Source organism: Gracilinanus agilis, chromosome 5 (assembly GCF_016433145.1).
Source record: "Gracilinanus agilis isolate LMUSP501 chromosome 5, AgileGrace, whole genome shotgun sequence".
Lineage (NCBI taxonomy): Eukaryota > Metazoa > Chordata > Mammalia > Didelphimorphia > Didelphidae > Gracilinanus > Gracilinanus agilis.
In genome coordinates, this window is record NC_058134.1 from 106,521,775 (window position 1) to 106,536,827 (window position 15,053).

The 15,053-nt window shown below is 36.4% G+C and overlaps 1 protein-coding gene across 1 annotated transcript; it reads right to left on the reverse strand.

Moving 5' to 3' along the window:
* Positions 1-12,969: 12,969 nt before the first annotated feature.
* On the reverse strand, positions 12,970-13,911 carry LOC123249900 (olfactory receptor 6V1-like). Its single transcript, XM_044678995.1, has one exon. The coding sequence runs from the start codon at positions 13,909-13,911 to the stop codon at positions 12,970-12,972; it is 942 nt and encodes a 313-aa protein (XP_044534930.1).
* Positions 13,912-15,053: the final 1,142 nt, after the last annotated feature.

Here is a 15,053-nt window from a genome sequence, read left to right on the forward strand (position 1 = left end):
GATCAAGAGTAGCCTTGACAGGACAGAGATAGCCATAAAGTTCTTTTTTTTTTTTTTTTTTTTTTTTTTAATTTTAAACCCTTAACTTCTGTGTATTGACTTATAGGTGGAAGATTGGTAAAGGTAGGCAATGGGGGTCAAGTGACTTGCCCAGGGTCACACAGCTGGGAAGTGTCTGAGGCCGGATCTGAACCCAGGACCTCCCATCTCTAGGCCTGGCTCTCAATCCACTGAGCTACCCAGCTGCCCCCCCCCTCCCATAAAGTTCTTAAGAGAAGAATTATTCACTTTGATTCAGAGGTCCAGGGCTCCTGTTCAGGGAAGGGTGTCAAAGTTGAAATTCTTAGTATTCTGTCAACAGAAGAATACAGACAATGGCTCATAAAATGGAGGTGGGGAAAACCATCTTCTGGTCCGTCCTGTGTTTTGTCCCTCTTGTTCTCCTGTCTGCATATGAGAGGGAGTCTGGAAACTAATAATGTGGGCAGACTGTCCACTGCATTATTCCTGAAGCTATTAGTTTTGAAAGGGTTGATTTTAGATTTGTTTAGTGTTTTGGTTATTAGCATTTACTTTGGTTCATGATTTGAAAACAACAAATGGATTCTTGTTTAAATCTGTTGGAATATAACCTCTTTGAAGGCAAGGAATTTTTTTTAAGTTGCTTATTAGCCCCAGAACCTAGCACACTGCCTGTCCCATAGCAGAGGCTGAATATTTAATTATTAATTGATTCAAGGCCCTGGGCATGTATTATGGGCTTGAATACATAAGGAGATATTAACATAAATAAGAGTATGAAAATGTGGTGCAGTGGATAGAAGACTGACCTTAGAATCAGATTGGAGCTAGGCTCAAATTCTTCTGACATTTACTAGGTGGGCGACCATGCCATATAATGTCTTAGTAAGGAATTCCAAGGAATTCTCTAGAACTAGCAGGTTAGTCAGGTGGCACAGCAGAGTATTGGATCTTGAGTTAGGAAGATCTGGGTTCAGATTCTCCCTGATACACTAACTGCGTGATCTGGGCAAGTCATGTAATTTCTGCCTCAGTTTCCTCACATATAAAGTGGTGAAATAAAAAAGGATCTACCTTTTCACATTGTTGTGAGGAAAAAATGAGATATTTGTAAAATAACTTGAAAGACTTAAAATGGTATACAAATGCTAGCTATTAATAAGTTACTTTTCTGTATTGGTGGTGAGAGTGTCCACCAATTTGACCTCTGGCTTCAAGTTTAAAGCCTTCAATATCTATCTTTCCTTGGCATACACTAAGGATTTTGTACTTGAGTCCAAATTATATTTTCTTCTTTCTTCTTTTGAAAATCATTTAAGATACCAGCATTGTTTTTGCCATTTATTTCATTATTTTTGTAAGGTTTTTCTGTTAAGTGATGTTTTATTAAAATGACTTCATATTCTTCACTTTCCCCCATTATTGTTAAACTCTTGTTTTCACTTCTTATTTTATCTAATTTAGGCTCAGGGATAATTTCTTCCTCTTAAGAATAGCCTGTACTGATCAACAAAGCATTGTTATGTGAATTGAAATTGAGGGTATCATTGACCAAAAAAAACCAAAACTAAATTTTAAAAAAACACATAAAACTGTAGAATCTGTTCCCAATTTTATTTTGATGTTGGCTGGCACATAAGTGTTCCTATCTTCAGTTCATTCTTATTCTTCAAATATTGTTTTATAAAGATTAGATATAATAAGTAGTCTTGGTAAAAATTGCTTTTTAGTTTTTTATATAAAATGTTGATATTACTGTTGTCCAAGTGGATAAAATAAATGGGTTTTTTTTTGCTTATTTTAGGCTTTTATCTTACAAACTATCATTTCCACTGATAAGATCTGATTCTTCAAACTAAAACTTTCATTGGTCACCTACTCCCATTTATGCATTTTTCACATTATGTTCCTATGAAGAAACATTCTTTTCTCCTTTCCCTTACAACTCCCCCTCCTTGGTTCCCTTGGGGTAGTTATTTAGCTGTGAGTGGGGAAGAGGCTGGAATTTTTAGTGATCACTCTCTAGTCAGAAGTTTTATTTAAGGCTCAGGTCTTCTTGACATATCTGATTGCTATGTTTATCCACGAAGGCTGAAAGGCATAGCCTTTTATGTCCTTTAAACTTTGAAGTGGTATGTTTTAAAACCTCTGATTAGTAAAGGTGCTTTTATCAAATTGTATAGTTCTCTCAGCTGTTTCTTAACTAAGGGATATTTACTTTATTTCTAATTTTTTTGGCTTCTACAAAAAATACTGTTCTGAAAACTTTGGTAAATATGGGACGTTTCTATTATTGACTTCCTTGATATATATGCCAAACAGTGGGATCACAGAGTCAAAAAGAATGAACATTTTAGTGACTTTTCTTTCTTTCTTTTTTTTTTTTTAAAACCTTACCCTATACTAGGTATTGGTTCCAAGAGAGAAGATTAGTAAGGGCGAGGCAGTTGAGATTAAGAAATTTCCCCAGGATCAAGCAACTAGGAAGTATCTGAGACTAGATTTGAATCTATAACTCCTGTCTCTTGGCCTGGTTCTCTATCCCCTGAGTGACCTAGCTGCCCACGTTTAGTAACTTTTCAAATAATTATCAAATATTAAAAATTGTTTTACACAATGATTAGACCAATTGATAGTTCTACCAAGAGTTACTCATGGGCAGATCTTCCCACAACTCTCCCAACATTGATTATTTTTGTCCTTTTTTGAAACTCATTTTTGTGAATTTAAAGCTGAAATATTTCATAATAGATTGGATTTAAATTTCTCTTATTTTTAGTGATTTTGAATGAGGACATTAATAGTTGGCATTTCTTCTTTATTCTTTTAACTACATTATGTTTTCAGTATTTAAAATGCAAAATAGAGATGTAAACAAAGATTCCTAGGCAAATTGTTCTAAGTGTTGAATATTTGTGTATCCTTGGAGATGCATAGCTTCCCTCTAGCAACCCTATAAAGCTGCTTATAAACAGTGATGATGATTGATTAACTCTTTAGAATTTAGTATTAAGTGATCTATAATGAAGATTTTAAACTATAATCAAAATGTATTTTAAAAATCACTATTATTAAGTCTAAAAACACACTAATTTATTCTTTTCCCACAATTGATGTTTTCCTGCTTTTTTGTAATGTTTTCTCACAGTTTCTGAAAAAGAGAGAGTGACTATTGTGTAAACTGAGTCTGTAGGCAGTGAAGGGATGAGCACCCACATGTGGTTAAGAAGAAAGTTTTGAAAAGGCAGCAAAGTTTTTGGACAAAAACTCAGACTTGGAGTCAGGAAGTCTTGGGTTCAAATCTGCCTCAGACACTTCCTAGCTGTATGTTCCTAGGCAAGTCACTTAGCCCCAATTACCTAGCTCTTATTACATGGTACTGATTCTAAGACAGAAGAAGGTAAGGCTTAAAAAAAGTAGTAAGTTTTGAACCAGATTTTGAAGATGAGGGAGATAGTATAGACAATGAACAACTAAGGCTTTAGGAAGAAAGATGTGGAGGCAGAATGAATGTCATATGTTAAGACTGATTAAGTCTTAATCGGTCAAAATTAATTAATTAACATTAATAAGTGAAATTAATACATTAGATTATAAGCTCCTTGAGGGTATAGGCTATCTTTGCTTATTTTAGTATCCTTAACACTTTGTACAGCACCTGGAACACAGTATATGCCTAATAAGTGTTTATCGATTAATTGATATTAGCATAACACATGCTATGAACAGTGCCTGGCCCATAGTAAATGTTTAATAAATGATTGTCTGAAGAGAAGGTCTGTGGAGCAGCTAGGTTACTCAGTGGATAGAGATCCAAGCCAAGGGAGGACTAGGGTTCAAATTTGTCCTTAATCACTTCCTGCTTTGTGACCCCGGGCAAACCATTTAATCCAGTTACCTAGTTCTTACCACTCTGCTGCCTTTGAAGCAATACATGAGACAGAAAGTAAGAGTTTTGTTTTTTTTTAAGAGAAGGTCTGTGTGGTGGGCAGTAAGAAATAAAGCTAGAGTACCAAGGGAAGAGCAGATAGAGGGGGAGGTGGGCCTTCCTGTAGGGCCTGGAATGCTAGAATGAGAAATACTACTTCATGGAAGTCAACAAAGAATTCTGGGTTTTAAAAAAAAGTGGATGGTATATCAGGCATGGAAGATGGAATCCTATTCTATGGTACCAGTCTTGGGTTATGGCCCATAAAAGATTCTGGTGCTCAAGGGGAGAGGAGGGAGGTAAGTAGGTAAGAATAGTTGAAGGGAATATAGAATGTTTATTTTAGGAAGAAGAATTAAATAAAGTTGTGTTTACTATCAGGAGTTAATTGCTTCTTTTGCTAAAATCAGGAGGCTTAGGAATAATAATTAGCCCCATGGGGGACAGGAGAGAAACCAGGCATAGGTTAAGGAAACTGTGGAGTCTCTGTTTCGGAATAATCCAACTCCCAGGCTGGCAGGTTTTAGACTGAAGCAGGATATCCTGACCCAGGATACCTCCTAATGCTTAAATTTATTTTGCTACTTACTTTGGGCATCTTCCTGCCCTGTAACAAATAAACATTGTCAAGCAAAACAAATTTCCACATTGGCCATGTTGAACAATGTGTCTCATTATGTATATTGGTCCAACACCTCTGTCAGAAGGCTTTTTTATGCCATTTTTCAGTGGAGGTCTCCACCTATCATTCTCCTTCACTTGTCCTTTAATGTTTTTCTAACTGATGGATGACTAAAAGCCTTTCACTATTGTTCAGTCCATCTTGGATTTCATTTTGTTCTTTCCTATACCAACTTTCTATGAAAAAAAACAAACAAACAACTAAAAATAACATTCCCTTCTTTATTTATAACACCATCCTACTAGGCTACCTCAATTACCAGGGAGGTCACAACACGATTAGTATCTATTAGAGCACTTTCTCTAATTTTAGCCAGTGTGCATAAACTGATTTGTTATGACCCTTGGGAAAGGGACTGATATTTTTTTTTTCTCCCAAAGATCAATTTATTTATCCTCTAGCCCACAAGACCAAAATGAATGAATCCCAGAAAGATGTGATTCTGTTCTCTATTAGCTCTTCAAATATTTCACCATCTTCATTAGCCTTCTTTATATTTAATCTCAAGTCCTTATGATATTGTAAACCATCTTTTTCTCTTCTCTCACCTTAAGTATTGATACATATCAATGTAAAGGTACTTCCTAGTGGGCACACCCAAGTCCACGTGGTGACACAGGAACAGGAGATTTGAAAACTGAGGAGGACTTAACTGAACTCAGAACCCTGCCATTGCAAAGGTAGACTATGTGGGTGCAGCCTCTAGAGCATTTTATTAGCATCCTATTTCAGTGGCAGCATCGTAGGGCCAAACCAATGTTCATCAAGAGATCTAGGTCATGGGGAGCAATACTCCTGAACATATGAAGTGACATTCTGTTCTCCTATTTCCGTTTACCACTGTATACATGAGAAATGCTTAATATTTTATATTCCTTTCATTTATTATTTATCAGCAAGCATGAGCTGTCTAGCTTAATTTGATTGGGAGCCAGGGTCTTTATGACTGGATACTGATTTCCTCACTGTTCCTTTGACCTAGACCTTGCCCTAGGAGGATGTGCTAGAGATGGGGAAAGGGAGCCAGTCTAAACAGAGCCCTTTCTGCCTGGGGCTGTCAGAGTGAGATCTGAATGAAAAATGGTGTGAGTATGTAATACATGTAGCTAAGCTTGGATATGAGAACACACGTTTCTTTTACCTTATTTATAAATTGCTTTTCTAAGGTAATGAACTTGGTAAAGGCAATTTAAGTACACATAAAGACAAATGAGAGTGGTCAGAACATGAAGACCAAACCAAGTGATTGGTTTGGTTGAGGGATATAGATCCTTGCCTAGCCAGGCCTTGGCAAGTCCAACTGAAGGCAGAGCTATGGGGTGGCTTAGAACTAGCTGTCTTGAGATTCCTACAAAGAAGAAAAAGCAATTTGACTAAAATTCACAAGTGCCTTCTGGTTTTGGAGGTGGTAGTGACAATTATATTAGTATGATTATTACTATGGTAACAGAAATTATCCCAGACAATAAGGAATCACACTCAAGTTTGTTCCCCAATCTCTTCATTTATTGTTCTCCACACCCTCACCCATTTCTGTTTATCTACCCAGTGCTCTATCCATTGCACCATCTAACTGCTTGTGTGAATCGAATATAAATTGTACCCATTTACTCCATTTGAAAACCAGTTCTTGATACCAGCCACATCTTTTGTCTGGCCACAATGCACTTGTGGCTACCTGGCATTCTGGCATGGGGCTGGTAGAATTCCCCATGCAATGGGTTGATGTGTCTAGAAGTCAGGACTTGGGACTGAGCTGAGGTTTTAGCCTGTCAAGTCAGAGGGTGCCGGGGATGGGGTGGAGTAGTGGCAGCAAAAATGGCCTATGTAAGCAAATAGAGAGGAAATGCTGGCTCTCTCTCTTCCTGGCTGGGAGCTGCTCTCTCTCTCTTCTCAGGCTTATCTCACTTGCTTATCTCAGCTTTAGCCTGGAAGCCATGGAGCTTTGGAGTATGAAAGAGGGAGCCTGGTCATTTCTCTCTCTCATAAATAATTATAAATTAGTATATAGTCTATAGAGAATTTGAAACATTACATGCTTCTAGGATGTTGAGATCTTTTTAGTTCATGACATTCTCTAACAACCAATATATTTGCAATAACTTGAAGCTTCAGGCTTTCTGAAAATTTGACAAGTATACCATGTATTGCTTCATTCAAGGCAATGACAGAAATTCACCTAAGATAAAGTTGCAATTTTTCTTTTAAAAATGTTTAATTTTATTTTAATACAATAGATAAAGAGAAACAAATAAAAACAAAAAGTATCTTTCTTCCATAAAGGAAAACTACACAAAATTGTATTTATAACTAGTTGGATATTGTAACCATATGTTTTTCTAATTTGTCATTTGTTGAAACAATGGAAAGCTAGGCTTCTGGTACCAAGATGGTGGAGTGAGGTAGGGACTTGCTTAAGATTTCCTAAATTCCCCACCAAATAACTTTGAACCATTACCTCTTAACCAATTTTGGAGTGGTGAAGTGGTTTCCTAATTCAGGACAACTTGGAGGGGTTTTAGAAAAGGTCTGCCTCATGGGGGTGAAAGGAGAGTGCAGTCTGAGCAGTCAATCCTAGCAAGCTAAATTGCCTACCATCTCAGGGAGGTAATTTAAAACTTTAGAAAATCGTTAAAATTATTTTTACATGTAATTGGGGGAAAAATAAAATACTATTAAAATAATGGAAAGTTTTGTGCTGTCCTTTTAGTAAGAATATAGAAAAATGGTCTTCCATTCTAATTCAGCAGTGTTTTGTTTCAATTTAATAGTTTTATTTGCATGGATTGGTTGATATATTTCTGTTCTTTGAATGTGTTTTCATCATTCTGACTCAGTTCATATGAGTCTTTCCATTTCCCTTACATATTTGCTGCTCCTTAAACAGGATAATATTCTATTACATAATGTATTGAGAAGTCAGGTGGTACAGTGGATAGAATGCCAGGCCTGAAATCAGGAAGATCTAAATTCAAATCTAGCTTCAGATACTCAGTAGTTGTGTGACCTTGGGCAAGTCACCTAACCATGTTTGTTTCAGTTTCCTCATCTGTAAAATGAGCTGGAGAAGGAAATGCCAAGAAAATTTCAAACAGGGATCATGAAGAATTGGGCACAACTGAAACAGCTGAACAGAACAGAATATCTCACACTTTATTCAGCCATTCCCTGATTGTCACATCCATAGTTTGTAACTTTTTGCTATTACAAATGATACATCTATGAACATTTGTGTGTATACATAGCAGTATTTTATACACACACATATGTATGATGAAGAATGGCAGTGAGGGGCAGTGATGGAAACAAGACCATCAAACTCTGAAATCTTATATTTTCTCACCAATTAGCACTAATTAAACATCAACTGCAAATCCTATAGTTTCATCATTAATCAAGCATGAGTTGCAGATGGATCAGTTAGTTACCCATCCTGTGACATTAATCACCTGTCCTGGATCTGTAATGTTCTTTGCTGGGCATCTGCTTTGTGCCTAATCTGTTTTAGTAATTACTCATATTATTCTTTATTTACTCTAGTTCTGAACTGTTAGACATAATTAGTTACTTGTAATAGACCTCCTACGGACCACATCCTCATCCACATGCCCATCATTGAAGAAAACATTCCAGAAGTGTAGTGAGACCTCTCTCACATTGACAAATTATGACAAGGTGGATATTTCGGGGAACATGGGACATGTGTACTAAGGAATTGTCAAATCCCAAACCACACCTCTACCTGAATTTGGCCATACCCGTTTTCCAGAGTTTTTGGAAAGGTGAAGACTTCTCTGAAATGAGAGATGACTAGCCCCTCAGATCCTAATAAATATGCCAACCCTGATTCACAGAGGACAGAAGTTGCTACACTAAAAATGGGGATGCTGTACAGCTTGAGCTACTACTCCATTACACCCCCCCCACACACACACACATACACCTTGGTGAAGACCCACATTTTTTGCATGCAGCATCCCTCTTCCAGCTGCACAAAGCAAGTATTTTCTCCCTCAGCTGTCTAGTAATGCTGGAGCTCACAGACAGCTTGAATTTGCCCTCTGGGCACTTGAGCTCATTAAAGGTTCCACAACACTTTTAGGCTACTCCATCACCTGGAGAGCAGCTACTCTATCAGCCCAGGGCCAAGAAGGCACTATTCCACACCTGGAGCTGTGACTTCTCACCTGGAGGACAGCAATTCCATCAGATACAGAGAAGCTATTTTATTAGCCTCCAGGCTAATCCATCAGCCCAAGGTTATCTGATTAATCCTCAGGCTATTCCATCAGCTATTAGATTGTTTTACCACCTTAAACCTCTTCAAATAAAATTCCTAATTCTGGATTGAATTCTTTCACTGAATTCACAGTATGAACCATTTTGTAACTTTGATTTCATAATTCCACCCTACTTTCCAAAATATTTGAGCTTAATCACAATCTTATCTGCAATGAATAAACATGTCTCTTTCTCCACAGCTCTATTGACATAAAATTTTTTAATGTATCATCTTGCCAATGTAGTGAGAGCAAAATAATGCCAGTTATTAATTAATATTAATGATTTAAACTCTTTTTCAAATAGCTGTTAATTTATATTTCTCTTAGAAAAAACTATTTGCTTGAAAATGCCCCTTGATCTTATAGATTCCCTTTAGGTTTTAGATGTGATGTTTTTATCAGAAATATTTATTGAAAGTTTTCCTCAGTCTGTTCTTAGTCTTTTTATATCACTTTTATTTATATCTTAGCTTTTTTGTTTGTAGATAACTGAAAATTTTATAATTTATAAATTCCTTATTGAGAATTTTCTCCCTTCATGAATTCTCTAACCTTCATATTGTCCTCAAACTTTTTATAACGAGACGCTTATTTAGATTACATAAATTTTCAAATTTATTGTCTCTTGAGATGATTGTATAAATCTATTGGGGGAGGGGGAATTACAATCTAATTTTGCCAGAAAATTTTGTTGAATAATGAATTCCTTTCTGAGGATTTTCCAATTTTGGATTAATCAAAAACTAAATTGTTACATGTGTTTGCTTCTAATTCTTGATTTTCTGATCTATTCCATTGATGTACCCTTACACTTTTTATTAACGCATAAGAGTTTTGATGATTACTGCTATATTGTATGAGTTGAAATCTTTCAATGTCATTCCTTTGACCCCTTTATAGGATTTAGCAAATGACATGTAGTAGGAACAGCTTGGTGACTTACTTGCTTCATTGTTTCTGTTGACTTTTATATCTCTAGCTATTCTAAAAACTTTTATTTCCTTCTTTCCTTCCTTCTTTCGTTCCTCCCTCCCTTCCCCCTCTCTCTTTTTTTGTTTTATCCTACTACTTTGCTGAAGCATTAATTACTTGTTATTGATTCACTATGATTTTCCAAGTATATCATCATCTCATATATTTGCTTCCTCTTTAGCAGTATGTATTTTCCTCAAATTCTTATCTTTATTTTATCCCCCTATCTAGTATCTCTGGTATTAGGTTAAATAAAAGTGGTGAATATGCATATTTTTTGCCTTAATATTATTGGAGAATCATTTGGTGTTTTTCTATCACAAATAATGCTCATTCTTTGTCTTCAATAGATTAAAAACATTATGGAAATGTCCTTTTAGGCTTTTGATTTTTAGTGTCTTTAATATATAGCAATGGTAAAATTTATCAAAGATTTTTCTATACCTTATTAAATTACATAGTTTTGTTGTTCTGTTAGTTTTTTTAGTTTTATTTATTTTGATAATTGTTTCTTAATATTATATTTTTATATTACTGGCATACATCTAAATGAGTTATAATGAATGACATTTTTACATATAATGGCAGTCTTTTTGCTTATGTTTTATTTGAAAGAGTATTTCATGATGGCTAGAATGCTGACTGAGCATCAAATCTACATTTGAATTTAATTTCATTTACTAACTGTGATTATGGGCATAGCATAAACCACAGTATTTAGGTAGTGATGGCTTGGTCACACATCAGTAGGGGCTGCATCTTTGACATCACATTCTGAGGATTTTTCAATTGATGTTTTTTCTGTAAAGGGTATATAGCACTGAGACATCTAAAGGTAAGGGAGATACATTGCAAGATACAGACAAGCTGGGCATATGTAGACAGTGAGATTACTGCCAGTAATCTTTTTAAAATCATGGCAAATTAGAGAGGTGGGATAGGAGTAGAGATAGGTAAATGTTTTCCTGATTTAAAAAAAAAAAGAAATAGATCAGTGACTTTGGTTTTTATTTTTATTGAACTTCTAGAACATGTACAGTTGAATAAATAGATGACAGTAACTGTCTAGCTGTCTTGCAATATTTTCACAGGTGAAGAGTACCCTAGGCTATATACCAATGATTGACTTCTTTCTCACTAAATGCCAACTTCGTAATGAACACACAAATGCAGTGAATAGCAAATAAATCCCTTTGTCCCAAATGCTGGCCTTCTGTTTCTCTCTTCTTCAAAGCTCTTGACATCTCAGCCCCTCAAACAGGCAAGGAGCATTGAGTAATTAATCTCTGTTAGAGAAGATTTACATAAATAGACTTTGAGCTGTGGGTTATATTGATAACAACAGGAATATTGAACAAAACTATATTAATCATTACATCTATCAAAAATCCTGTATAATTTCTTAACATGAGAATATGAAACAACATCTTGGAAGATAATCTTTAGGGCTGTATTTTGTTCTTCTGCATGAAATGCTTTAAACACATCAATAAATAACAAATAATAAGACCTTATACTTTCTACACATTTTAATTAATTCTGATTGTGAAGATGTTTGCTCTAGACAATCATTTGTAAAAAATAATTTTTATATTTTGTTCTGAAATTTCCATTAAGTATGACCTTACTATTCATTTAGAGTATTCTCACAAAGATTTAATAGAAAATAGCAAGAACTTACATGAGTTAGTAATGAATGTCTCTTAATTTTCTTTTCTTGGCACTATGATTAAAAAATTTTTTTTTTGTTTTTTAGATTGAAGTTCCCAACAGTTCCCCCCACCTTATCCTTCCCTCTGTGCACTGAAGAAAGTATTTAATCATTTGAATAAAAATACATATATAAAATGATATCTTGCTTATTTCTGTTTATCAGTTCTTTCTCTGGAGGTAGACATACAAGTTATTCTTCAAACAATATTTCTGTTGCTGTATATGATGCTCTTTTGGTTCTTCTCATTTCACTCTTAATTTCATGTAGGCTTTTCCATGTTTATTTTTTAATTAAACTTGTCGTTTCTTACTGGGTGTGGCCTATGCTTTTTTTTTTACTAATTCCTCAGTATTTTCTCCTCTTTGAGAGGAGAAATTGATTGATCTGGAGGCTTTAAAAATGGAGTTGATTCCAAAAGTTTGTGTGTGTGTGTGTGTGTGTGTGTGTGTGTGTGTGTGCGCTTGGCCTTGTATTGTTATTTTCCCTGTTTTCTTCTACTTTAATGACCTTTTTTTGTTCTCAAAGAGAATACCATTGTGTGAGGAATTAAGTCCAAATGGACATTTTATATATGTATATGCTTAATATACCATATATTATGGTATATATGGTATATGCTTAATAGATGGCTATTGAAGGAACAGAGAAAAAAGCTTTAGTTCTGAGAAAAGAGTGTTTGTAGGAATCATTTTTCATGATCTCATCCAGTCCTTTCATGGAACCCTCAGTACACCTAGCCCAAACACATTTAGTGTGAGCTCCTCAAGGGCAGGGACTGTTTCTTGCCTTTGTATCTCCAGCACTTAGCACAACATTGAGCTCATAGCTGTCACTTGGTGAATCCTTGTTGACTGACTGACTGATTCACCTAGGTATACAAACACATGTATAAGACACATATACATCCATGCTACATGCTAACAGTATACAAATAGCTCTTCTACATACACATATGAATGTATGTGTGTACAAAGCTATTTACATCTCCTTCCTTCACATATCTGGATTGCTCTTTCTCAAAATTAAATGCCTTTCCCATTACACCACATGGTATTTCCCTTTGTTTCATACCCATCCTCTCCACTTACGGTGTCCACTCAGACTCTAGATTCTAAAGGGGGACAAAGGGAGGACTTCCTAAATGGCAGCTGAAGTAGTACAGGGTTCATGGAAAGCACTGGAGAAGGAAAAGTACAAGTCCAAGATGTCACTTAGTGGTTCTGTCATCCATGGAAATACTTTGCCCTCCAATTAAGTGATGTAGAATGTCTTTTCCTGTTAAAAGTTATTTTCTGATGTTTTATGCCTCCGATTTTATGCCTTCCATCCTTTGCCTCAATCCAATTCACTTCAGCTCTTTCCCTTTAACTCATGCTGAATTCTTCAAGTCTTTTAGTCTTTGCACATGTCCTCGGATAATCGTCTTTACTGTCTGATTGCGGAGGGTAAAAATAAAGGGGTTGAGAACAGGGGTCAGGATAGAAGTGACTAAGACCACAAACTTGTTGAGCTCCACAGAATGTGCCTTACTGGGCTGAACATAGACAAATATTGTGCTGCTATAGCCAAGAAAGACCAGAGTTAGGTGAGAGCCACATGTGGAGAAAGCCTTCTGACGGCCACTGGCAGAGGGGATACGCAACACAGTGGTCACTATGTAGCCATAGGAAACAAGTGTTATCAGGAAGGAGCTGAGGACAAAAGCCAAGGCCATCAAAAAGTCCCATAACTCTAGCAAGGATGTGTTTGAGCAGGCCAGCTGCAGCAATGGGGCATTGTCACAGAAAAAGTGGTTAATGATGTTGCCATGGCAATAGGAGAGCTGTACTCGGGAGATGACAGTGGGCACCATGGCCAGGAAGGGTGCTGCCCAGGCTGCCCCGGTCAAACGTATGCATACCATCCAGCTCATAATGGTGCCATAGCGAAGTGGGTGGCAAATGGCCACGAAGCGGTCCACAGCCATGTCCGCTAAGGTCAAGAAGGTGGAGGAGCCAAAAGAGAAGTAGAAATAGAATTGGATCATGCAGCCAGTGAAGGAAATGGTCTTGGTGGAGACATGGAGATCTGTAAGCATCTTGGGCACTATAGTCATGGTGACCAAAGTCTCTAGGAGGGCAAAATTTCCCAGGAAGAAGTACATGGGTGTGTGTAGTTGGGCACTGGCCAAGACCATGACAATGATTATTATGTTTCCTGTGAAGGCCATAACATAAAGTACCAGGAAGGGCCCATATAGTGCCACCTGTAGCTCCCCAAAGGCTGAGAAGCCCAAAAGGACAAATTCGGATGGATGACTCCCATTTGCCATATTCTTATGCCAGAGTTACCTGGAAGGAAAAAGAAAGATAGGAGGGGTATGTGTGTGTGTTAGAGAGAGAGAGAGAGAGAGAGAGAAAGAGAGAGAGAGAGAGAGAGAGAGAAGAAAAAATTGAAAGAGAGGAGAAACAGACCAAAATAGAGAGAGAAATGGAAAGAAAAAGAGAAAGAAGGATGTTTAGAAAGAAAAAGAAATGGAGAAATAAAAAATAGAGTGATAATGAGAAAAGGTCTTTTTTTTTCTCTAGGTAAAGAGAGTAGAATAAGGGGGACAGAGAGGTTTTTCAATTATCTCATATGTTCGGATTAGGCTTAGAGAGAATTACCAACCTGCTGTGCTCCTGTAAGCACATATTTCTGATGTGCCTTTGTCTTTATGATGGGAAATCTCCTCCTTCTTATCATTTGCCCTCAAAATTCTCTGTAGCTACTGCTCTGTTGACTGTTTTTTAGAAACTGAGGGCAGAAAGAACATTTAATAGTTACCTAGTCTAGTTTCTCTGTATTTCATCTAGCATAGGCCAGATGGTGGATGGGCTTGTCATTCCTCGAAGACCTCCTGAGATACAGATTAGACCATATATTTTGTTAACTATGATCTATACTACAAATACTCTATCAGTGAAACTAGGCTGCATTGACAGGAGAAAGTTATTTAATTGAATTGAATTCTGGGGGATTGAGTTTCCTGCTGTCCTCAGTTATAACAAAGCAATTTCTTGTCATTACTCACATTAAAATAGAAAATAATAGTAAGCTGCTTGTTAAATGGAACTGAATTGAATTGTGCTCCTATCATCTGGGAAAGCCTCAGTTTGAGTTTCCTGTTCTTTAAAACAGTTTTGTAGGAGTTTATAACATTGACAACAGAATGTCAACATTCTTGATGATGTAAGGGCTTTTCATACTAACTTTAAGAGTCCAACAAAGAGTAAATGTAGTAGCCAGAATGCATTTGATTGATGAAAGACTAGCACTTTAATGTAATTGGGAAATATTTGATGAAATATATGTATTTAATAAATATATTTTAAAAGAAAAATTACCACAGAAAGACTGATAGGCCAAAACTCTCTCTCTCTCTCTCTCTCTCTCTCTCTCTCTCTCTCTCTCTCTCTCTCTCTCTCTCTCTCT

Excerpts from the sequence above, each read along its gene's own strand:
- LOC123249900 (XM_044678995.1), bottom strand. The coding sequence starts at position 13,911 with ATGGCAAATGGGAGTCATCCATCCGAATTTGTCCTTTTGGGCTTCTCA.